The sequence below is a fragment of the Tupaia chinensis genome, unplaced genomic scaffold (genome assembly GCF_000334495.1).
Source record: "Tupaia chinensis unplaced genomic scaffold, TupChi_1.0 Scaffold000532_1, whole genome shotgun sequence".
NCBI classification, from domain to species: domain Eukaryota; kingdom Metazoa; phylum Chordata; class Mammalia; order Scandentia; family Tupaiidae; genus Tupaia; species Tupaia belangeri.
In genome coordinates, this window is record NW_006160045.1 from 5,213,866 (window position 1) to 5,237,179 (window position 23,314).

At 40.9% G+C, this 23,314-nt stretch overlaps 1 protein-coding gene across 1 annotated transcript in view; it reads left to right on the plus strand.

The window, feature by feature from the left end:
• The window catches only part of KIF26B (kinesin family member 26B), a 368,595-nt gene that overhangs the window by 67,638 nt on the left and 277,643 nt on the right, over positions 1 to 23,314 (plus strand). Inside the window, exon 4 of the mRNA XM_006157282.3 lies at positions 4,513 to 4,679. Coding sequence (XP_006157344.1) covers positions 4,513 to 4,679 — 167 coding nt within the window. The remainder of the gene's footprint in view (positions 1 to 4,512; positions 4,680 to 23,314) is intronic.

The window sequence follows — 23,314 nt, forward strand, 5'->3', positions numbered from 1 at the left end:
CTTGCTGTTGTAACCCTCTGATCCCGCCTCCCAGCTAGCTAAGATTACAGGAGCATGCTGCTGTGCCCAGCCTGTCTGTGTTGATCCAGGAACCGAATTTGGACCTCCTATGCTGCCCCAGCCTCACACAGCAGCGCCCTATCACTTGTGCCACTGTGTTGGAGTCAAGAATTGATATTTCACTTGTTTAAAAAGCAGTTCTAGTTGTTTCTACTGAGAGCAAGCCTAGCACCTCTGTTTTGCAGAATTAAAAAGAGGTACCTAAATAGAGATAATAACAGAAGTTGCTTTGGGCTGGCTATCTTGTGATCTGTCTTTGTACAAGATACTGACTGCTAGGGAGTTGGACACAACTTGCAAGAAAAAGTAAATGTTGAAGAGAAAGAAGACTCTAAGAAGTGTTTGCATGTGGGTCTCCCACAGGCCCTGGCACGTACTGAGAACTCAGTACTTGACTGTTCAGATGGATGAAGGAGCGAGTGAGCTAGTGGACTAAACAGGGCAGCTCTTGATCCCTGAACTGTCATTTAGTGGAGCCAGTACACTGCAGGTTGGCAGTGATAGGGCTGGGGGGGAGATACTATTACATCCTAATAATAGTGAAACAAAATAGAAAAGACAAAAGTTTAAAAAGAAATGTCTTCTTATGTAAACGACTTCAAATTTAATTAGGTAATGTGAACAGAGTAGCTCAGATTTATTCCACCAACATGTTTTGAACATCTTTGGGCACCAGGCAATTTATTGACCTTGGGATACAGTGGTGGGCAAATAGCCCTAGACCTATCTTCCTGGGGCTTTGTGTAGTGGGAAAAACCTATCTTCTATAGGGCCAGCCCGTGGCATGGTGGTTGGAGTGTCTGGACCCCACATGAACAACTAGGTAGTTCAAGTCCTGGACCAGGTGGCTTGGTGAACATGTTGGGGTCTGTGCATGTGTGTCCAGAGTCCCGAGAGGATAATGGAAGAGGGAGTTGTGGCATGCTCCCCACCTTCAGGGGTGCTTTTACATTTTCCATCTATTTTTTCTCCTATGAGCACGTGGCACCCATGGCAAAAATTTTAAAAAGAAAAGGGAAATGACCTTCTATTAAATGTATAAAATCAACCAAAGCAAAGATACTAAAGAAAATACCATTCTGTAAAAGAAAGCTCTTTCCAACAGAAAGGCCTAGGTGAGAAAAAAGGCTTCTCTGAGAAAGGACTCTTGATCTGATCTTGGATCTGAAGGAATAGACACATTCCAGACAGAGGGCAAAGGCAGGTGCTAAGACCCCACGGCAGGGGCAGCACAGGTGTGTTTGAGGTCTGTGAAGGAGGCGAGAGCCCTTGATTGCAGGGTGAGGGAAAGGTAAATAAGCAGTTGTTGTGACCAAACCATTGTATATTATTTCTGAAAGCTTATAATCTCTGAAAAGGATACTGGCTATAACTACAAATGAGAAAATGAAATTTTAGGTGGTAAGAGTCTACAGGAGTAGGCAATTCAGGTGGGCCCTCTTCCCATTGAAGAATAAAGAGAACAAAGTCTGGAGAATGCTTTAAGAAGCCAACAGGTTGCTAAGTCAGATCCTTACGAGGTAGGAGTGTGCGGGAAATACACTGTGAAGAGCAAAACGTGGCCTGCTCCCTACCTCCCAGTACCCCTGTCAATTGTGGCACTAGCTGAGCAAGGAGAGGGGCAGAGAGGGCAACATGGCTAGGGACATGGGCAATTACAGTTTTATATTATATTTGGTTTCATTTAGAAACTATCTTCTAAGATAATAAAAGCTTAAACGTTTAATAATGATGATAGTGGATATAGCTGTATGTGTTTTATTATTTGATTTTTTTCTATATGCTAAATTTATTTTTAATTACAAAGAGAAAAACATTAAAAAAATTTTTTTTTAATTAGAAAGGGTGAGGGCAGTTAAAGGAAGGGAATAGGAGCTAATACTGGCCTAAGAGTCAGGGTGCTGATCCCAGCTGCAGACTGGCTAAAACAGTCACTTCTCTTGTCTTCTTCAGGTATCTAGATTCCCTCTAGTTCTAAAATATTTCATGATTCTGTCTCCTAGAAACAATTGGTTATTGAATAATTCTACTCATAGACTTTGGAATTCAGTGTCCCATGCCCATTGAATCCCTAGTTCTTCAGAAGTAAGAGACCCAAAGTTGCTTGGCATAAAATATCCAATTGCTCTCTTTTAAGGACGTTTGTTTGCTAAGTCAGGGTCAGACTGTCATGCAGTGGTAAAATGTGACACTCTGCGAGGCCTAAGTCAGGGCCAGACTGTGATGCAGTGGTAAAATGTGACACTCTGCGAGGCTGACTCACACAGGAAGGTTCCAGGTTCACAGCCAGAGACCTCTCGGAGTGCACTGGGCACATGCATGCTCACGACCTGGGACTGGCTGAGACTGGGGGTGGATCATCAATCAAGACCTTGTCAAGAGTGCTGTCTATGTCTTTCAGTCATGGAAAGCAATAACTAATAAAAAGAAAAAGAGAGGAAATTTATTTGCTAAGTGATATTTTTTAGAAGCCATGATCACACAAGATGTTCATCTCCATTCTAGGGCAGACTCAGGATTCTAGACCCAAGCAGAAATCTGTGCTTGTGTGTTAGGCATATTCCTGTTCAACACATGTCCTCGTGGTGTGGTTGCAGGGCCACCCTGCTAGGACAGTTTACACATACTGAAGTAGAAGGGCCCCATTTCCTTCCCTCCAAATCTAGAATTTGAAGTATTGTAGTGAGAAGGAGATAATGTGAACAGACAGTGGGATGGGAGCCACCCTAGTGAATCTATTGAAGTATGTAAGGTGTAAGAAGTGCCACAACATGTTCACTTATTAACATACTGACTTTTTTTTTTTTTTTTTTTTTTTACAAATGTCATTGTCCATTAAAATCAGATATGTGTCTTAGATTGTCACTTCTTGATGAAAAAAAAAATGGTGCCATGGATTTGGGGGTTTTGCTTTGTTTTTGGACGTTGTCTAGGATGACATCAGGTACCACCTAGGGCGTCATAAATACTGCGTAGAGGGTACAACAGTATGCATCGCCATAGCCTCTGCTTCCCAGTTGCTTCAGCTGCCCCCCTCCAGCCTACTTCATTTCTCTGGGAGAGTGACAGCTGATGGAGGGGAGTTCCCACCCCAAGGCAGCAGAGGAGAGGTAACAGGGATTTTCTGCAAAGTCAGCAGTCCTTGCTGAGTGCAGGGAATATCCTCCAGGCCTTCAGCTGTCTGTGTTGACTTCTCTCTGGTTTCTCTTACTTGGATCAAGTTTCTTTACAATGCACTGAGTGAATGAGAATAAAAAAGTGTGTGCTGGCAGAATTTCAGCCAAATGATGCCAAGGCTTTCCGAGTTAAGAGCATGAATTTAAGTAGAGCATGGTTTCGAGTCAGTGGGACTCAGAGTAATGGCTATTCTGCTAATAAGGAAATGTACAAATGTTTTTATGTCCAAAGGTTAACAAATGGGATTCTTTCACTGGCCTACTGGCCTGCTCAGTTACAAAGTGGAAACTGTTCCTGATCTTTGATTTATTGTACTTGTATTTTCTAGGTAATTAGAGACATTTTCCACTTAGCATTCAAGGATTTGAGCCGGCCAGAAACTTTTTTCTAGTTTCTTTTTAACTAACATTTTCCCCTTCTGCAAGTAGACGGAAATTTTAAAGTAACAGATTTTCCAAATAGCACTGTTAGACTTTGCCTACATAATTATTACATTTGCCATGGGATTAGCACTTTCCAAAATTATATTTCTACATACGATTCTCATTTTGTGCAGAAGTATGGTTCTTCGTATGTGGACACTTAAGAGAATTTAGGCAAAATGGATTCAGCCCCATCCACTAGAACTTTCAGTATGAAGGCAATCATTTCAAATAAAACGGAAGTCATTTCTCTCAATGTAACAGTGAGAAAATGAAGTCTATGGAAATTATTTAAATCCTCCAAAAATTTGTGGTGACTGTATCCATTTTTATTTGCTTTTCTAATTCTGTTTTACCAACTTCCCATAGCAAACTACTACCACCGCCACCAAATAGGATTTTAATTCTGAATGTTCTTCATTAGTGGGCTTACTTCTCCCTTAATAAAACAATATCTCTGCCCCATTAGTCCACTGAAGAGTGTTTGGGGCCATTCCTGGTGAGAAACTAGCATTAGCTGCTGTCCTCTTGGGCTGTGACGAGTGTGTGGATAATGGTTCAGGCTTTCCTCTCCAAATGGAGGGGAGACACAGACATAATCAAAACTTACAATGTCAGGGGGTAATTTTATTCCATTATTTTTAATGAAAACGAGAAGGTATCCCAGCTAGAATGCTGGAAAATAGCCTTATAGAAGCCCTAGGTGCCCACATGTAACTGGATGCAGGTGGCTTGTAGATCTGTTCCTTCTTGCCTCCCTCCCCTTCTCCTCACTCAAATACAAAGATGCTGTCAGTGGTCAGGAAATGCAGTGAGCCACAGGTAATGAGCTCAGTGTCTATTTTCTTGTCAGATCTCCCAGCTGATGACAGAGAGTGGCCGGGAAGGACTGACAGAAGCTGCACTGACCCGCTACAATGCAGACAAGCCCTCAGCCTGCAGCATCCCAGCCTCTCAAGGCTCCTGTGTGGCCACTGAGACTTCCTCAGGCACCTCGGTGGCTGCTTCTTTCTTCGCACGGTAAGAGAGATGTTCAGATTCTTGGTTCTTGCAGATGGGCCTATCCGGTTAACCTCTCACATGGACCTGGCCAGCTGAATCACTGGGAAGAACATGGGGTCATTCTTTGACGGAGTTTCTCAACCTTAGTGCAGTTGATATCTCGAACCATATAAGCCTTTGTTGTGGGGTCGTCTCGTGCATTGTAGGCTGTCTCGCAGCATTCTTGGTCTCTACTTGGTGGATGCCGGTAGTATCCCTCTGCTGTTGTGTTGACCAAAATGTCTCTAGACATTGTGAAATGTCCCATGAAGTTAAGAATCACTGCTTTAAGAATACATGCCTCTAAAAATGGCCGTCGTCAAGGGTACAGACTTTGGTAGGTGCAGCCTTCTGACTGGTGTTTCTAGATTTATCTTCTCATTATTGAAAATGAACTGCTTATAAAATTTGACCATTAAAGAGATGGCAGGTTTTTCTTTTTTTTCCTTGGTAGACTTACTGAATAGTTATCAAATACTAACCAACTAATCTTGGCAACTTTGAACACACAAGGAAAAAAGGAAAGGTATTTCAACAATGTTTTCTGCCTAATTTTAGCTACATGGTAGAGACAGTATGGGAGACAAAGGACAGCTGAGCAGGAAGGCACCTCAGGGGTTGTCTAATTCGATCTCCTGATTTTAGGAATGAGGAAACTGAGGACCAGGAAAGTTCAGCTATGAGATAGTTTATAGCAAAACCAGAAATAGAAACCAGATTCCTCTACTTTTTTCTCTATGACTCATTCTTTATTTGATACTTAGAATTTAGCCTTAGAAAACTTACTCCACTTCAGGTTCACAGACTCCTGAATAAGTAAGAAATAAAATGAAGAGCACTAGGTATGAAGTCAGAAGACCCCTTGAGTTCAAGTTCCAGCTCTGGCTCAGTTTCTTCATCTGTACAATGAGGAGAACGCCTACTCTGTGGGGTTTTTCTGAGGAGTAAAAATAAGATGACTGGAGATAGCCCATGGCCTGGTGTTTAAGGTAGCTGGATCCCAACCAAGTGGTTCGAGTTCCAGAACCAACGGCCTGAGAAACATGCCAGGCATGTGTGTGTGTCTTCCAAAATCCTGAAGGGAGGGAAAAATGGAGAAAAGATTTCTGTGTGATCGTGTCCCCATGGAGTTGGCGGGGGTGTGCTCACTCACTTTCCCTCTCTCTGGTGAGTGCATGTGCCCTCTAGTAAATTAAAAAAAAAAAAAAGATTGCAAATTATAAAGTTGTATACAAATATTAATTCAATATGGACTTAGCTAGTATGTTAGCAAGAAGGAATATTGTGTGGTGTTTCTTGTTATCTGGATAAATGACAACATCCAGAACACAATATGAGAAGGAAAGGGCTCTGATTAGGTAACAAGCAAATCCGAGGAGGAACAAAGGGCTTAAAACACCTTGAAGGCAGCACATGGACTGGTTGGAAGATTGGCTTCAAGGATCTCATTGTACTGTGGTGCCACATTTATTGTCCTCTGAACACTGGGGTCCATTTGATTGTGTGGGAAATAAACACTGTGTTCAAATGGGAATTGATACTGGGGTCCATTTGATTGTGTGGGAAATAACAGGAAATAAACACTGTGTTCAAATGGGAATTGATCTCTCTTATGCCTTTCTGTCCTGTGATTCTTTTATAAAGTCTTCAGAGTCCTTCCAGAGAATTTCACAGATCAATTAACTTATAAAAATAAAAAAGGTAAATAAACCAGAATAAGGGTTTAAAATAAGAGGAAATAAGAGGTTAGGGGTGCTGATGGTCAGTGTTTAGGGAGAACAGGTTGGTGCAAGGAAGGAAGCCAGCAGCATCTTTTGAGCTGGGGAAGAGATGTTGAAATGAGGTTGGCCTGGGAATGCCTCAGTGCTCGGCAAATGGTGTATCTGAGGCCAGATTTTATGTTAATCAGAAGAGGATTTACAATCAGACAAATAAACATCAGGAAAAAGAATAGCTAATCACTAGCAAAGACAATTCTCTGAGACTCTTGGTTATATGGCCAAGGAGTGGAATAGAAACACTGAAGCAAACCCAGATTGGATGGGCCAGTGATATTGGCTGCAGGTGTCACTAGCAATAAACAAAGACTGAAACTTAGGACTTCAGAGTTGGGAAGGCTTGTAGTATGAGCTTTCGAAGTGCTGGAAAGGACCCAGGGGGCTGCCTAGGTCCTTATTACTTTCTTAGTGGTGAATGCTGGCACTTGGAGTTAAGCATGGAAAGTATATGGGTTGTGTCAAAGAGTTTACAATATACAGTGGGGAAAAGAATGTACCATGCAAAAAAGAATAAAAATATATCTGCGAGGTCTTCAAAAGGTTTATGGAAAATATGGCTGGAAAAATTATGCATAGGCTTCAGTATTTTTGTGTCAAAGTAAATTTGTACTTTAATTCTATTTTTTTTAAAATGAACTTTCTGAGTCTCCTGTGTGTTTGTGTGTGTGTTCACCTACCTCTTACCATGACCTTGATTTGCCCTGCTGTTCTCATCAGTAATAGTTGGGCATTCCCACCTCCTGATAAAAAGAGGCAGTATGTAACAAGATCTCTGCCACCAACAGGTCTAAAGCAGACTTGTTGACTTGTTGAAAGTCCACAATGCTAAGAGACAGAACGAGGGCTGTAACTTGCCTCTTTGGATCCCTGGATATCCACATGATAAGTCAAACCAGCCCAGCGTATACTTCAGACAGTAAACTAGGTTCAGTGTCAAAGAACATTTGGTTTCAGCTAAAGGAAAGCTGTGTAAGGTGATGGTCCAAGTATCTTTGGATAGGGGTGAAATCTTGATATATGGCTAGTGCCAAAACTGGAAACACTTTAGCAGTGGTGACTTCTGTATGGGAGAATAGGCATCTTTGTCCTCATAGGGATTTGGGATAGGATCAGCTTCTATACCTCAAACTCATCACCTTTAACTCTTCCTGTTTGACTGTGCGAGGGAGTCAGCTCTCTGAGTCTGCAGGGTGCAGGAACTCTCCTGCTGTTCTCAGGAAGCAATGCTGAGGGTCATTTCATTTCCTAGAGGGGCCACACTAGTTGCTGAATTTGTGACTAATGTGCTGACAGTTTCTGAGCACTCAGTATGCATCATTCACTGCTAACTAAGCAGTTGTATGCAAAATCTGCATCCTCAGAGCAACTCCAAGAGGTAGATGTTTCTCCTGTTTTATGGATAAAGGAAAAGGAGTCCTGAAGTTAAGTTACTGACCCAAAGCCATGCAGTCGAGAAGTGACAGAGGGGAGAGTCCATCGAATTTTTTCTCACTGAAAGCCCGTATTCCTAGTCTGTGTTAAACAGGAACAGTAAGATACTTCAGCCTGCATTTTTATCACTATAGTCACGAACTGATGATCATTGCTTATACAATACTTTTGGAATTAATGGCCCCTGCAATTTGTTTAAGAAAAGAAGTGGGACAACAACAATACTCTTCCCCCAAAATAGCAATTTGTGGAAGGTTTTTCTTTATGATATTAGCTTTCTGTTTACTTTTCAGGGCTATGGGCATAAGTCTGGGTGAATCTTGTTTCATCTCAAATTCAGTGTCTATAAAATGAGAATTCTAATTATGAATAAGTAATGATGTTTTTGGTACTGTTGCTCCACTGTGGTGTGTGGATTGGTGCTGGTCTATGAAGACTGTATGTCACTAGTTTATGAGACGTATAAATATCAAGAGGAAGAATTTATAAACTTCTACAAAAAGTTGACTTTTTTTTTTCCCTAAGGTTTTTTGTTTGTTTTGGTTTTTTGCCATAGGTCTTGTGCATTCACTGGAGAGACAGAGAAACAATCAGAGGGAAAGTGAGAAATCACGCTGGGGGGCGGGGAGATGGCCACACTACAGTCCCTTCTTCTCCATTCTCCTCTTGAGATTTTGGACACACATGCATACGTACCTGGTGTGAATCTCAGGCCAGTGGGTTCAGGACTAGAACTGCTGTGGGCCATGTGGGAGTCCAGCGCCTTAACTATTACACCGCCTGCTGGCCCTGACAGAGTAATTTTATGTCTATCTAACTGCTGTCTTACTCCACTAATGTTGTTGTAACAGAATGCCTGAAACTGAATAATTTATAAAGAACAGAAATTAGACCAGCCACAGTGGTACAGTGGTAATGCAACACTCAGATGTTGAAGCCATATGGGAAGGTTCCAGGTTCACATCCTGAGGTCTCCTTGTGTGTTCCAAGCATGTCTGCATGTGCCAATGATGCTGGCCGACTGTGCTGGGGTTGAATGATGGCATGAAGACCTGGTTGGGGTGGGGGAGGGGGGAGGCTGTCTGTCTCTGACTCTCTCATGTAAGAAATAAGTAAACTAAAAAAAAGAACAGAAATTTATTTCCTTTAGTTCTGGAGACTGGGAAGTCTAAGATCAAATCATGAGAATTAAGGTCTGCTGAGTACTGTTCTCTACTTCCAAGGTGGTGCCTTGTTGGTGTGTTCTCCATGATGGAAGGCAGAAGGACAAGAGATAACTTTCTAAAAGCCCAACCTCTTAATACCAGCACAACGAGGATTATGTTTCAACATGAATTTGGGAGACAACTCATTCAAACCATTTTATCTGTTGAATTGAAGAACAATAATAACAAAAAATCAGGGCTTATATTTTGCATGTAATTAGAAATAAAAGAAAAAGTGGCCCTTTACCAAGTATAGTTTGAAAATCACTACTTTTAAAGTCCAAATGCCTGTTCTGTCCTTTCGTGACTCTTGCCAGAATGTTCTTTAAGTAATCAGCATCTTGGTAGCTGCCTTTGCTTCAGAACTCAGTATCCTGTTTTGGGAAAAATACTTTTTTCTGGAAAAAATATGAACAGTGGACCCCAAAAAGAAATTGGCACAATTTATTATCAAGTTGGTTAACTATTATATACTGGCTTTGAGCATGAAAAACATTTCAAATGAAGGAATCTTCTTTGCATGAATCTCAAATTAATATAAAATGGTGAAGTGGGACATGATTAGATTTTGCTACTTGTTGACTGTTCACTAATTTACTAGAGGGTGCATTCACTTGCCAGAGAGTGACAGAGACAAAGAGGGAAAGTGAGAAAGCATCCTCCATGGGGGATGGTCTTGCTGCAGTCCCTTCTATTCCATTTCTCTATCATTTTGGGATTTGGATCACATATGCACACATGCTGATGTGTTTTTAAAGCTGCCAAGTCTGAGACTTGAACCACTTAGTTGGTCGTGTGGGATCCAGTGACCTTAACCACCACGCCACTGGCTGGCCCAGATAGATTTTATTTAATTATGTACTTTGTCTTATCATGTGTGAAGTGCATAAAACCCAAAAATAACTCTTGGGTGAAACTGTAGCACTGTGGGTTGAAGCAGTGGAATTTTCATTTTTAAAAACTACCAGATCATGTGTCCCCTTGCAAGAGAAAGTGCCCCCCAACGAGGCATGGTCACACCACAACCCCCTTTCCTTCATTTCTTCATCCTGTTGAGATTTTGGGCATGCATGCACATATACCTGGTATGTTTTTTAAGCCTCCAGGGATGGGATTTGAACTGCATATTTGGCCACTAGGCTCAGGGACTGGCCATTCACCTTCATATTTATTTGAAGAGCAGTGAGCAGGTTTCTGGATTATAAATAGAATTCCCTTGAACCCTGGAAAAGAAGATGAATCTTTTCCCTGATCTCCTGCCATTACACTGATTTTTCTTTCCCAAATAACCTGAGTAACCATTTAGAATGGTGGTTTTCTTAGTCAAAGAGTAAAAAATGAGTCTCCGGAGGATTTTCATCTACATTCAGAGCCAGTGTCTAAAAAATGGTGACAATTGCCAATGTTCATGTGAGTTTCTTGAAGACAATTTCAGGTGTGGGCAGAACTCTGTGGAGCTGCTGAGCACCTGGGACTTTCAGTTCCGCCTTCAGACATCATTTCTAATTGGAATATTTTTTGCTTACAGCTTTTATATTTAGTTTATAATCTTTCTACCAAATTCAAATAAAATTTTCTTAAAAATATGATATAAAAGGCATGTTTGAAGATTAAATTATCCCCATTTTCTTCATGTAAATACTTGCCTTTCCATTCTGTTTTTACAGGTTCTGGTAACTTCAGATTATTTACTATCTTAAAATCCTTTGTTTATATGTCTGTCCTTTGTTTATTATCGAGGCCATCACATTAGTTAGAGCTTCTCTTTTCTCCCTTTTTCTCTGATTTTCCAGTAGCAGGGTTATTTTTTAGTTACTAGCTCTCCTCTCGAAGATTCTGATCTGCACACAGTTTTTTTACTGTTGATTGAAAAGATGTTTGTCCTGAGTTTGGGATTTTTTGGGGTGAATTTTGGTGTTTAGACCCATCTGTAGTGGCACGCACTGCTAAGACCCTGTGCTCCTCAGTCTGGGACCAGATGGGAAGCCCAGGTTCAAGTCTTGGTCCAACCTAAAGCAGGTCATGGTTGTGTGTACCTGTAATTCCAACAAAACAGAAGGCGAGGCAGGGGATCATGGCACAGTGAGACTCTGCCCAAAGGACCAAAAAAAAGAAATTCCTAAGTGGCCAGCTCCATAGTACGGCTGTATAGGGAGCCAAATTCCACATGGCCAGGTTTGAGTCCTGGCCCTATAGGCTTGAAAAACATACTGGATATACATGCAAGCTTCCTGATGGGATTGGATAAAAGGATTTTAACATGACCAGGCCCTGTTAAGGGGTTCTTTTTCTCTCTTTGCCCTTTATGCACGTGCCCTATTTCGTTAAAAAAAGGAAAAAAGGTGGCATCCCCTCAATGAAGCCTTCAACTTCATTTTGCATGGGATCCATGTGCTCTCCTTTCTCTTTCTTACATGCCAAACTGTCCTTTATTTCTTCTTACCAACTTCTTGCGTTTTACCCAAACTCATTCTTTTATTAGGAATGTTGTTATGCTTCTGCCCATCTCAATCCCATCTGCAGTGTTTTCACTCTTTGGTTTTAAACAGCTCCTTGTATTACCTAACAACTTTCCCGAAGACTCTCGAACATGTCACTGTCTTGTGACTGAACTGACCAGTCTCCCCTTGAATCTAAAGGTTGCTATGACATTAAAATCAAGGCTAGTTCAGATCCTAGGATCAAAGGCTAAGCTGGGCATGGAGGGCTGACTCTTATATCCAAGGCCTTGCCTTTAGAACCATATTTTCCCTCTTGTCCACCCCCCTCGTGAGGCCTGTTCTTATTGCTATGTATACATATGTGACTGTTACACTACTCTTAACCATTATTATAGGTTAAGTATGCTTCATCCGAAATGCTTGGGACCAGAACTAGACATCTTAGGCCTAGAACCCAAGTCTGAACATGGAATTTATTTATTACGGGCACACACTGCCATGAGTTACCTTTATATATGTTTCATATACACCTTATGTACATAGCCTGAAGGAAATTTTACACAATATTCTTGTTTTGCAGCATTAGGATTGTGACCTGTCACTTCAGTGAGATTGGGTGTTGTGTTTCCTACTTGAGGCATGCTACATCGAAGGTCCTCTCCAAGTTTATGTGCTGGAACTTGGTTGCGTTGTAAAGGTGTTAAGTGAAAACAGTCCCTTCATGGTATCCTAGGGTCAGGCTCATGGGTGTGATGAAGTCCTTAGGGTGAGGCCCCTAATATTAAACTCTCATGGGTTAATGAGCAGGGAAAGATAACCAGAAACTCATAGACAGTTTGCTGTGATCCTGCCCTCCACCATTTTATAGCCTCATTAGAAGCTGACCTCTAGACCATGGCCCTCCAAACTGTGAGCTGAATAAACCTCTACTTTATAAATTACTCAGTCTCAGGTATTTCTGTTGGCAGTGCCGTAACAATCTAAGACATGACATCATATCGGCATTCAAAAAGTTTCAGGTTTTTTTTTTTTTTGGCTATAGGGCGTGTGCGCGCACCAGACAGACAGAGAGAGACATAGAGACAGAAAGCAAGAAATCCCCCCCCAGGGGGGATGGTCACGCCGCAATCCCTTCTCCTCCATGCTCCTCTCGGGATCTTGGGCACGCACGCACACGCGCCCGGCGTGAGATTTAAGCCACCGGGTCCGGGACGCAAACTGCAGTCGACTATGTGGGGGTCCCGCAACATAGCCATTACGCTAACTGCTGGTTCCCCAGGTTTTTTTTTTGGGGAGGTTTTTTTTTTTTTGGCTATAGGGCGTGTGCGCGCACCAGACAGACAGAGAGAGACATAGAGACAGAAAGCAAGAAATCCCCCCCCAGGGGGGATGGTCACGCCGCAATCCCTTCTCCTCCATGCTCCTCTCGGGATCTTGGGCACGCACGCACACGCGCCCGGCGTGAGATTTAAGCCACCGGGTCCGGGACGCAAACTGCAGTCGACTATGTGGGGGTCCCGCAACATAGCCATTACGCTAACTGCTGGTCCCAAAAAATTTCAGATTTTGGAGTAGTTCTGATTTTGGGCTTTTGGATTAGGGATTGTTGTTACATACACCTTCTTGCCGACAACTGATCAAATAGTGCCTGTTGAACTGGTGTACAGCAAATGCTTGTCAACTATAATCCTGTATAATCTCTCTTTTCTGGAGAGAGGTTTTTTGCTCTGAGGGCTCATGTGCTCGCTGGAGAGGCAGAGAGACAGGAAATGAGAAATCACCCACTCAAGGGGGATGGCCATGCTGCAGTCCTTTTTCCTCCATTCTCCTCTCAGGATTTTGGAAAGGCACGCACACGTGCCTGGCATGAGTTTTAAGCCACCAGGACTCAAACCACAGTTGACTACGTAGAAGTCTAGCAACATAACTGTTACACTATCTGCTGATCCCTGTGAAGGCTTTCTTTAGTCCCTGGGCACTTAACATGTAATGGTAATACTTGGTTATATGCTAGGAGTTTACTAAGTCAATGAAGGATGAGAAGGAGTCATAACGGTCCATGGTTCTTTCGTTCTTCTGTCAGGTACAGTTCCCTTTAGGGATGCTTACTTCTTCTCATTATAAACATATCAACAACCATTACTAGACAAAATCTAACCTTATACCACAATTGGCCTCAGGTGATCTAGGAGAAGAATGGAACTGAATGCACAAGAGCCAACTCTGATCCTTTGGAGAGTTGGGATAGTTTCTGCCTCTAGCTTTACAGATTGGGACAGTTAATTTCCAGCTCTTTATTCATTATGATAGAATAATCTCTCTACAAACAAACAGAAAGAGCTTTCAGGAGTGCATTTTTTTTTGTGGAACTTTTCTGCTTTATACTCCCCCCCCCCATTTCTTATTTTGTTTCCACTGAAGCATATCATACTTGCCTCCTCACACTTGCCAGGGTGTTCTGACTTGGTGTCTGGCCTTTCCTTCTCTTTATCTCTCCCCCAACTCCTACTCTCTCTCTGCCTGTTCCATGACTATTGTGGAAGTGGAGCTGCTGTTAAGTTTCTACAGGACGCTTGTGGTCAAGGGTGACATGCCTAATTGTGCCATTTGGGCACCCAATAGTGGAGGTACAAGGGACTCAAGTTTGATCAACACTCTGCCGACCCAGCTGAGATGCCTCCTGCAGGGCTCTGTCTGTCCAGGGGAGCATCTTTTTCTCAGCTGCACACAGGGAAAGTTGAGGCTTGTGCCACTCCAGTTATTCTTGCATCCTTTCCATGGTGGTTAAGCAGCATCAGGCCTGAAATAGAAGGCAAACATCTACCCTCTGAGTTTCTTGTTTGTTTATTCCTGGCAGGTCATAGCTTTACTTTTATAAGGAAATATTCAATGGACTTCTTAGAAAAGAAGAGACTCTTATTCATGTATATAGATGAAGTGAATTTTAAGGAATCGTAGTCATATGAATATGGTTTCACTTTAACTCATTCAAGTTGCAATATGGAAAGAAAACATTCAGAAGGAGCCAGGGTATATTTAGTGCCATCAGACTTCATGGACCCCAGGAAACAGTTCAGGTGTTCATTACATGAAGAGGTACATAGTTAGGTGCTTATGAAAAGGCACTAAAGTGACCATAACTCATTGTCTACACTATTAACCCTTGTGTTAATTAAAATAATAATAATAATAATAAAAACCCTCGAAAAGGTAAACCTAACATCTAGTACACAACCCACTAACTTCTATAACTGTTCTATTTTGGGGTGTACAGACTGTAGCAGACATGGCCCTCGTGGCTTGGCACACACCACTCTGAGTTGGTGGTCTAAACTAAAGAAAATAGCCAGTGTTGCAGCCCCCTTTCCATCGTCCCCTGCAGGGCGTGTGTAAAACGGGGCATTTTCTGAATAAACAAGTCCTTTGTCTGACGGATGGCTGGTTAGGGTGTTGGCAATCAGCTCACAACATCTGGGAATCATTTGCACAGCTTTGCCTAGATTGAAAACCCAATTCTTGTCTTGGTATGGATATTTGAAGGCAAAGCAATTTCAGTGAGCCTAAAGGAGCCCAGTGATTCTTATCAAATACTCCCAGGGTTAGGCATCCTAGTTTTTATTACTCATTTTGAATGTCATTTTTTTTTTTAACTGACACTGGGGAGGAGAAGGATATTGGATAAAGCTAATAGAAAGATGGAGTAGCCTAAAGTTGAATCCACAGCCTGACACTGTCATTCTGACTTTAGGTAAATAACAGCCTCTCTAAGGTTAAGTTTTTTCTATTAAATAAAGATCATCATTTCTACTTCACAGGATCATGGTGAGGATTAAATGAAAATGTGGTAGTACTTTGTAAACGTCATCTGTATCTTAGAGACGATGCTAAGGTGGAACTTGCTAGGAAAAAGATGGAGTTCTGCCCTCAATAGGAAAGCCAGTGATGTCTCAGCATTCTCTTTGGAGCAGACACTTTTGTCATGCCCACCTTTACAGTGTGTTTACATGGCACTTTGTAATCCTTCCTGATGACTACCTAGGCCTTCTGTGGCAATGTAAAGACCTGGCTTCACGCTTCAAAAACTGCACACATGGGAGTTAAAGACCAGTTAGCCCTTGAAACCTCACCCAGTATAAGCCAGGTACTATCAGAGATTTAAAACATCAGTAACCCACACAGGGTGACTCCTGCCCCCAGGGAGCTGCATTGTAGTAGGGCTCTAGTGAGGTGGCTAGACACTTTTAATCTTTTGAAGAGGGTTCATTTTTTTTTCTTTGATTTTTGAGCTCTAGAAAAACAAGTCTCAAACAATGAGAAAGAGGGGTCAGATAGTGGCATAGTGATCAAATGCAATGTTCCACGAGGCCAACCCATGTGGGAAGAAGGTTCCAGGTTCATGTCCAGAGACCTCCCTGATGATGCTAGGCATATGCCTATGATCTAGAGCTGGCTGAGGTTAGAAGTGGAATGCAGTGTCAAGACCTTGTAGAGGGTGCTGTCTCACTCACTGTCTCTCTTGCTCATGGAATAAATAAATAAATCAGTTTAAAAAATAATAATAAGAGAATGAAGAGAAAAAGGATAAAATGGAGGAGTAATTAAGAATTCTGCAACCCTATAACTTGGTGGTGACTCATGTGCAACAAGTTGGAATTGTCATGACGTTGACAGTAAAAATGAATCAAAACAGTAAATAAAATAAATGTATAAAGGGAAAATGGGAGAAGAGCAGATGGCATAATGGTACGTCACTCAGTTCCCACATAATTGACCGTGGTTTGAGTCCCAGACCCAGCAGTTTAAAACTCACACCAAATGCTTGTGCATGCTTGCCCAAGATCCTGAAAGGAGAATGGAGAAGGGATTGCAGCGTGGCTATCCCCCCAGGGGGGCAATTTCTTGCTTTCTATCTGTCTGTCTCTCCACTGAGCACAGGCGCCCTATAGCCAAAATCTCTCTTTAAAAAAAGGGAAAATATTCTGTTAACACCCTCAGATTTGAACTGGGAGCAGCTGGAGATGGAGGATTGGGTAATATGGAATAGATTCAGAAAGAGTAGAGAGATGTGTGTACTGAAGCAGAGGATATAGATTCATGGGAAGAGGACACAGTTTTACCTAGTACCTGGTTCTTCAGTTTGTCTACTAGTTTACAATTTTACTACCTCCCTATTACAATATGTCTATAACGTTTTTTCTTTCTTCAATACTTACTCATTTAAAAATCATAGCAGCCAACATTTATTGAGAATTTCATTTTTTATTTTACAATTTTTTATTTCTTTTTTCCCTTTTTAAAATTTCATTCTCATTTATACATTTAATCACATTATTTAGTTTACAAAGTGGACATTTCTCCCTAGTTCAGTTGATTAAACTGTAAAATAGCTTCAACAGATTGTCCCATTAATGCTTTGCCTCTGTATTTTTCTTCTAAATGTCCTTCCTCAGGCCCTACTCTTCCACACACACTATATCTGGTATTTACACCCATTTACTGTGTTTGTATATCCTTTAGTCAATCAGTTTCAGTCACAGAGTGCAGACACTCGGTATATATTAAGTGGGGATATACAATGTCTCTCCTTCATAGCCTGGCTTGCTTCACTCAGCAGTAGATCTTCCATATTCTTCCACTTTCTGTCAAAAGCCAGGGTTTTGTTGTTGTTGTTGTTGTTGTTTTTTATGCTGAATAGTATTCCCTAGAGTATATGTGCCACAGTTTTTCAATCCATTCATCTGTTTGGGGTCATTTCGGTTGGTAGCAATTGTGAATAGTGCCGCAATAAACATTGATGTGCAAGCACTTTTCCGATGAAGAATTCTTCTGTCCTTTGGGTAGATACCAAGGAGTGGGATTGCTGGATCATATGGTAGTTCTATTTGTAGATTTTTGAGGACTCTCCAAATTGTTCTCCACAGTGGCTAGACTAATTTACATTTCCACCGGCAGTGTAAGAGAGTTCCCCTTTCACCATAGCCCCTGCCAACACTTATCATTTTTTGTTTTTTAAATCTTAGACATCCTGACTGGGGTTAGGTGGGATCTCATTGTTGTTTTGATCTGAATTTCCCTTACAATGAGGGATGCTGAGCATTTTTTTATGTGCCGTTGGCTATTCGTATGTCATTTTTAGAGAGTTTTTTTTTTTTTTTTTAACTCATTCTCCATCTTTTAATAGGGTTGATCATCTTTTTTTCCAAACAGCTGCTTGAGTTCCTGTGATAGATCTTTGATTCACCTTTACTTGATTTTTGTCAAAGGTGACAGGTAGGGGTTCAGATTCATCTTTCTGCAGGTGGAAATCCAGTTTTTCCAGCACCATTTGCTGAAGAGATTTTCCTTTTCCCACTGGATTGACTGGTACCCCTTGTCAAAAATCAGTTGACTTATGTTTGGGAATTTATTTCTGGGGACTCTCTTCTCTTCCATTGGTCCACATGTGTGTTTCTGTGTCAGTACCATGCTGTTTTAATTACCACAGCTTTGTAGTATAGTTTTGGGTCAAGGAGTGAGATGCCGCCCACTTCACTCTTCTTGTGCAGAATTGCTTTGGCAATATGGGGTCTTTTATGATTCCAGACGAATTTGATGATTATCTTTTCTAGATCTGTGAAGAATGTGTCTGGTACTTTGATTGGCATTGCATTAAATATGTAGATTAATTTGGGTAGAATTGCCATTTTGATTATATTAATTCTTCCAATCCAGGAACATGAAATTCCTTCCACTTTTTTGTGTCATTTTCAATTTCTTTTTTTTAGCTTCTCATAGTTTTCCTTGTGGAGGTCTTTAACTTCTTTGGTTAGATTCATTCCTAAATATCTTATACTTTTTATGGCTATGGTAAATGGAATAACTTTTTTCAGTTCTATCTCAGTCTGCCTGTTGTCCGTATATAGAAGTGCTATAGATTTCTGTATATTGATTTTGTATCCTGCAACTTTACTGTATTCATGTATTACTTACAGAAATTTTTTCATGGAAACCATTGGGTCTTCTATTTATACAATCATGTCATCTGTGAATGGAGAATTTCACCTCTTCTTTTCCTATTTGAATGCCTTTTATTTTTTCCTCTTTTCTGATTGTGTTGGAGAGGACTTCCAGTACTATATTGAAAAGGAGCGGAGAAAGTGGGCATCCTTGTTCTGTACCCGGTTTTAGTGGGAAAGCCTTCAGTTTTTCTCTATTCAGGATGATGTTCACTATGAGTTTTTCATAGATAGATTTTATTGTGTTGAGAAATGACCCTTTTATGCTGCTTTTTCTGAGAGTCTTGATCATGAAGGGATGTTGTATCTTATCAAATGCTTTTTCTGTGTCAGTTGATATGATCATATGGTTTTTATCTTTCTTCCTATTAATATGGTGTATTACATTTATGGTTTTGCATATGTTGAACCAACCTTGAATTCCTGGAATAAAGCCTACCTGATCATGATGTATAATCTTTTTTATAAGTTGTTGGATATGTAATTAGGCGTCTTATGGAGTCTAGTATTTTTCGTATATTATCCTCGTTTTTTTTGTTATTTTCTCTTTTTGTTGTTTTTTCCTAGGTCGGAGGTTTTATTTTCTACATCGGAGATTCGATCTTCAGCATGGTCTAATTGACTTTTAATACTTTCAAGAGAGTTTTTGATTTCCTCTATTACAGACTTCATCTCTAATAGTTCCATCTGATTCTTTCTCAGAGTGTCCATTTCTTCTTTCATATCCTGGAAGGACTTCCTAATCTCCCTTAGTTCGTTTCTCTTTTCTGTTCCAACTCATAGAATTTGGTCACCATGAATGTTCGAAATTCTTTCTCTGACATTTTGGTAACGTCCTCCATTTTCACAAAAGATGGAAAGGAGTTACTCTGTTCCTTTAATGGAGACATATTTCCTTGTTTATTCAGACCTGAGGCTCTTCTACTTCTAGCCATTGGAAGATGTACTCACTTTTGAATACCTCTTAGGAGAATGTTTCTCTGACTAGGAGTGTGTTTCCCTTTTGCTGCGAATTGACATGTGCCGAAGTCTTTCTTCTGTTGTTTTTAGTAATGTGGTCTCAAGAAAGATACTCTGTTCAGGTGTCTGAAGAGTGGTATCTCCTTTTTCACAGCCTAAGGGTCTGGGTGGATCTTGGGCTGGGGAGCCTAGAAGTGAGGTGGTGGGGGCAGTGGTGCCCCTGCCTCAATGTCCCTTACTGCCCAGAGGCCTGCAGATGGACCTAGAGGCTGCTGTAGAGAGGACAAGTCTGTGGGGAAAGTCATATTTATTCATTTTTGAAGTGTTCTTTTGGCTAAGCCGTTCGCCATTATTACTTATTACTTTTAGGTTGTTCATATTATAATATCTTTTTCCTCCTAGTAATTAATTCCTTCTGTCTATATTGTAGCTTCATTTTCTTTACCCTGGAGTGTTTCTAATTTTTGTAAGTCTAGTATTTTTTACTACATGAATCAAGTCTGTCTTCCATGAACATCATTTATAATTTATACAAAGTAAGTAAAGGTAAAGTAATACAACATGATAGAGTTAATGTACTTCCTTTTATATAGTCCATGAACTTTTGTCACCTTAAGTATAACGTGCTTTTTTTGAGAGGTTTTTGCTATAGGGTGTGTCCGCTTACCAGAAAGACAGAGAGAGGGAAAGAAAGAGATAGAAAGTGAGAGATCACCCCCCAGGGGGGATGGTCACACTGCAATCCATTCTCCTCTTGGGATCATGGGCATGCATGCATACATGCCCAGCATGAGTTTAAGCCACTGGGCTCAGGACTCAAACCATGGTCAACTACATGGTAGTTCAGCAACATAGCCATTATGCCAACTGCTGGTCCCAAGGGTAACATTTTTGAAATGGTTGTTTATGGTTCACAATATTCACATTTGACTTTTAATGTACCTTTAAACATTTACATTATACCATTTTCTATATAAGAACTCTATAATAGTGTATTTGCACTTTTCTATTAGTTTCTCTACCATGTCATCATGCATTTTACTTGTCAATACTTTAAACCCAATATGTAACTTCTTTCACTTTCCTATACATCCACACACTCAGCTTTAACCTCATGACTTGAGATCTACAGTCATAAATTACGTTGTAAGCGCATATTATCCATCTAATTCATAGCCATATTTTTCTTTAAATGGCCAATACCTTTTTAAAAAAAGAATTATTTACTTAACTTTATTATTATTTTAATTTGCTAAAGAGGACTCACACTCTTGTGCAGTGTGGGGGATGCAGGATGGAGTGAGAAAACAAGCCACAGGGTCTGAAACTCAAACAATGCTCAGACAAGTGAGAGTACAACACCTTTACCACCTCATCACCTGCTGGCCCCAGCCAATGTATTTTTTTAAAGTTTGATAAGAGTAATTTATATGAGTCCTCACTTATTTTTTATTTCCAGTATTTTTGTTTGTATCTTACCTGATCTTTATCTGTTATAACATTTTCTAGTTTGTGACAGTTTGCTTATTATATGCCTCCCTGTAGTTGTCTTTGTATTATCTGTGGTCTTGGGCAGTCTGGCTAAGATGTGCCTTGGTGAAGATGTTCTGGGGTTGATTCTATTTGGGGTCCTTTGTATTTCTTGGGTCTGGATGCTCGAGTGCCTCTCTAGACTTGGGAAATTTTCTTCCAGGATTTCATGGAATAGATTTTCCATGCTGTTATTAGTTTCTTCACTTTCTGGGATGCTAATTAGGCGTCTTATGGAGTCTAGTATTTTTCGTATATTATCCTTGTTTTTTTTGTTATTTTCTCTTTTTGTTGTTTTTTCCTAGGTCGGAGGTTTTATTTTCTACATCGGAGATTCGATCTTCAGCATGGTCTAATTGACTTTTAATACTTTCAAGAGAGTTTTTGATTTCCTCTATTACAGACTTCATCTCTAATAGTTCCATCTGATTCTTTCTCAGAGTGTCCATTTCTTCTTTCATATCCTGGAAGGACTTCCTAATCTCCCTTAGTTCGTTTCTCTTTTCTGTTCCAACTCATAGAATTTGGTCACCATGAATGTTCGAAATTCTTTCTCTGACATTTTGGTAACGTCCTCCATTTTCACAAAAGATGGAAAGGAGTTACTCTGTTCCTTTAATGGAGACATATTTCCTTGTTTATTCAGACCTGAGGCTCTTCTACTTCTAGCCATTGGAAGATGTACTCACTTTTGAATACCTCTTAGGAGAATGTTTCTCTGACTAGGAGTGTGTTTCCCTTTTGCTGCGAATTGACATGTGCCGAAGTCTTTCTTCTGTTGTTTTTAGTAATGTGGTCTCAAGAAAGATACTCTGTTCAGGTGTCTGAAGAGTGGTATCTCCTTTTTCACAGCCTAAGGGTCTGGGTGGATCTTGGGCTGGGGAGCCTAGAAGTGAGGTGGTGGGGGCAGTGGTGCCCCTGCCTCAATGTCCCTTAATGCCCAGAGGCCTGGAGATGGAACTGGAGGCTGTTGCAAAGAAAAGGACAGTCTGGAGGATTTCTTATATGTCACACACTAATCTGAGTTCTTTACACATGTTAATCTTCAAAAGCTCCCTTGAATTGGCTGTTGTTATCCCATTGTTAAAATGTGGAAACAAATGCACAGAGAAATGAAATAACCTCACCTAGGTCAAGGTGATCGTTAGGAGGCAATGAGCCATCTCATTTCAGAGCCCATGAACTAGAATGTAATTGTATAGACATTTGTCTCTGTTCTTGGCTGAAGCCCCAGTACCTAAACACTCGATAAATGTTTGTTGAATGAATAAACAAATGCTTTTAGCCACCATGTTCTCCTGCCTCCAAACTCAAGATGGATTATGATGGATGAATGATCATGAAATAAACACTGTAGACTCCATGCAAGGATGGTAAATGAGATCAAAATAGAGAATGGATGTAGAGCACACCACAGAAACTGTCAGGAGGCGCTTTGATCAGCTACTCAAATTTATTCTTCTGATTTCTTCTAATACTGCTTCTTGTCTTGCCAATAAAGGCTAACAGTTTTTCAGCAACTTGCAGGGTTCTCTTTATACTCTCTGTTCTTTTCTTCTACCACCCTCTGTTTCACTTACTCTGGTCTTGGCTCATGGACCTTCTTGTTTTCCTCAAGAAAGTGCCAAGAACTTCCCTCCTCATAAGTTTGCTCTTTTCATTCCGTTGCCCTTTCTCCAGATATCTGCCTGGCTTAGCTGATTTTTCCTTCAGATCTTTGCTCAAATATTATTTTCTTGGTAGGAGCTTCTCTGACCTGTTTATTCTTTTTATTTATTTATTTATTTATTTTTTGGAGAGGTTTTTGCTACAGGGTGCATGAACTAGCCAGAAAGACAGATAGAGACAGAGAGACAGAAGGCGAGAAATCACCCTTCAGGGGGGATGGTCACGCCGCATTCCCTTCTCCATTCTCCTCTCGGGATCCTGGGCATGCATGCACACGCGCCCGGCGTGAGTTTTAAGCCACCGGGTAGGACTTGAACCATGTCCACCTACATGGGAGTCCAGTGACATAGCCATTATGCCAACTGTTGGTCCTGTGTTTATTCTTTTTAAAAAATGTGTTTATTCTATGAATGAGAGGGATAGAGGCAGATAAAGAGACAGCACCCATGGGACCAGCAGATGGAGTAATGGTTACATCATTGGACTCTTACGTAGTTGACTGTGATTCTAGTCCCTCACCCAGAGGCTTAAAGCTCATGCTGGGCACATTGTGTGTGTATGCCTCAAGTCCCTAGAGGCAAATGGAGAAGAACTGATTGTGGCATG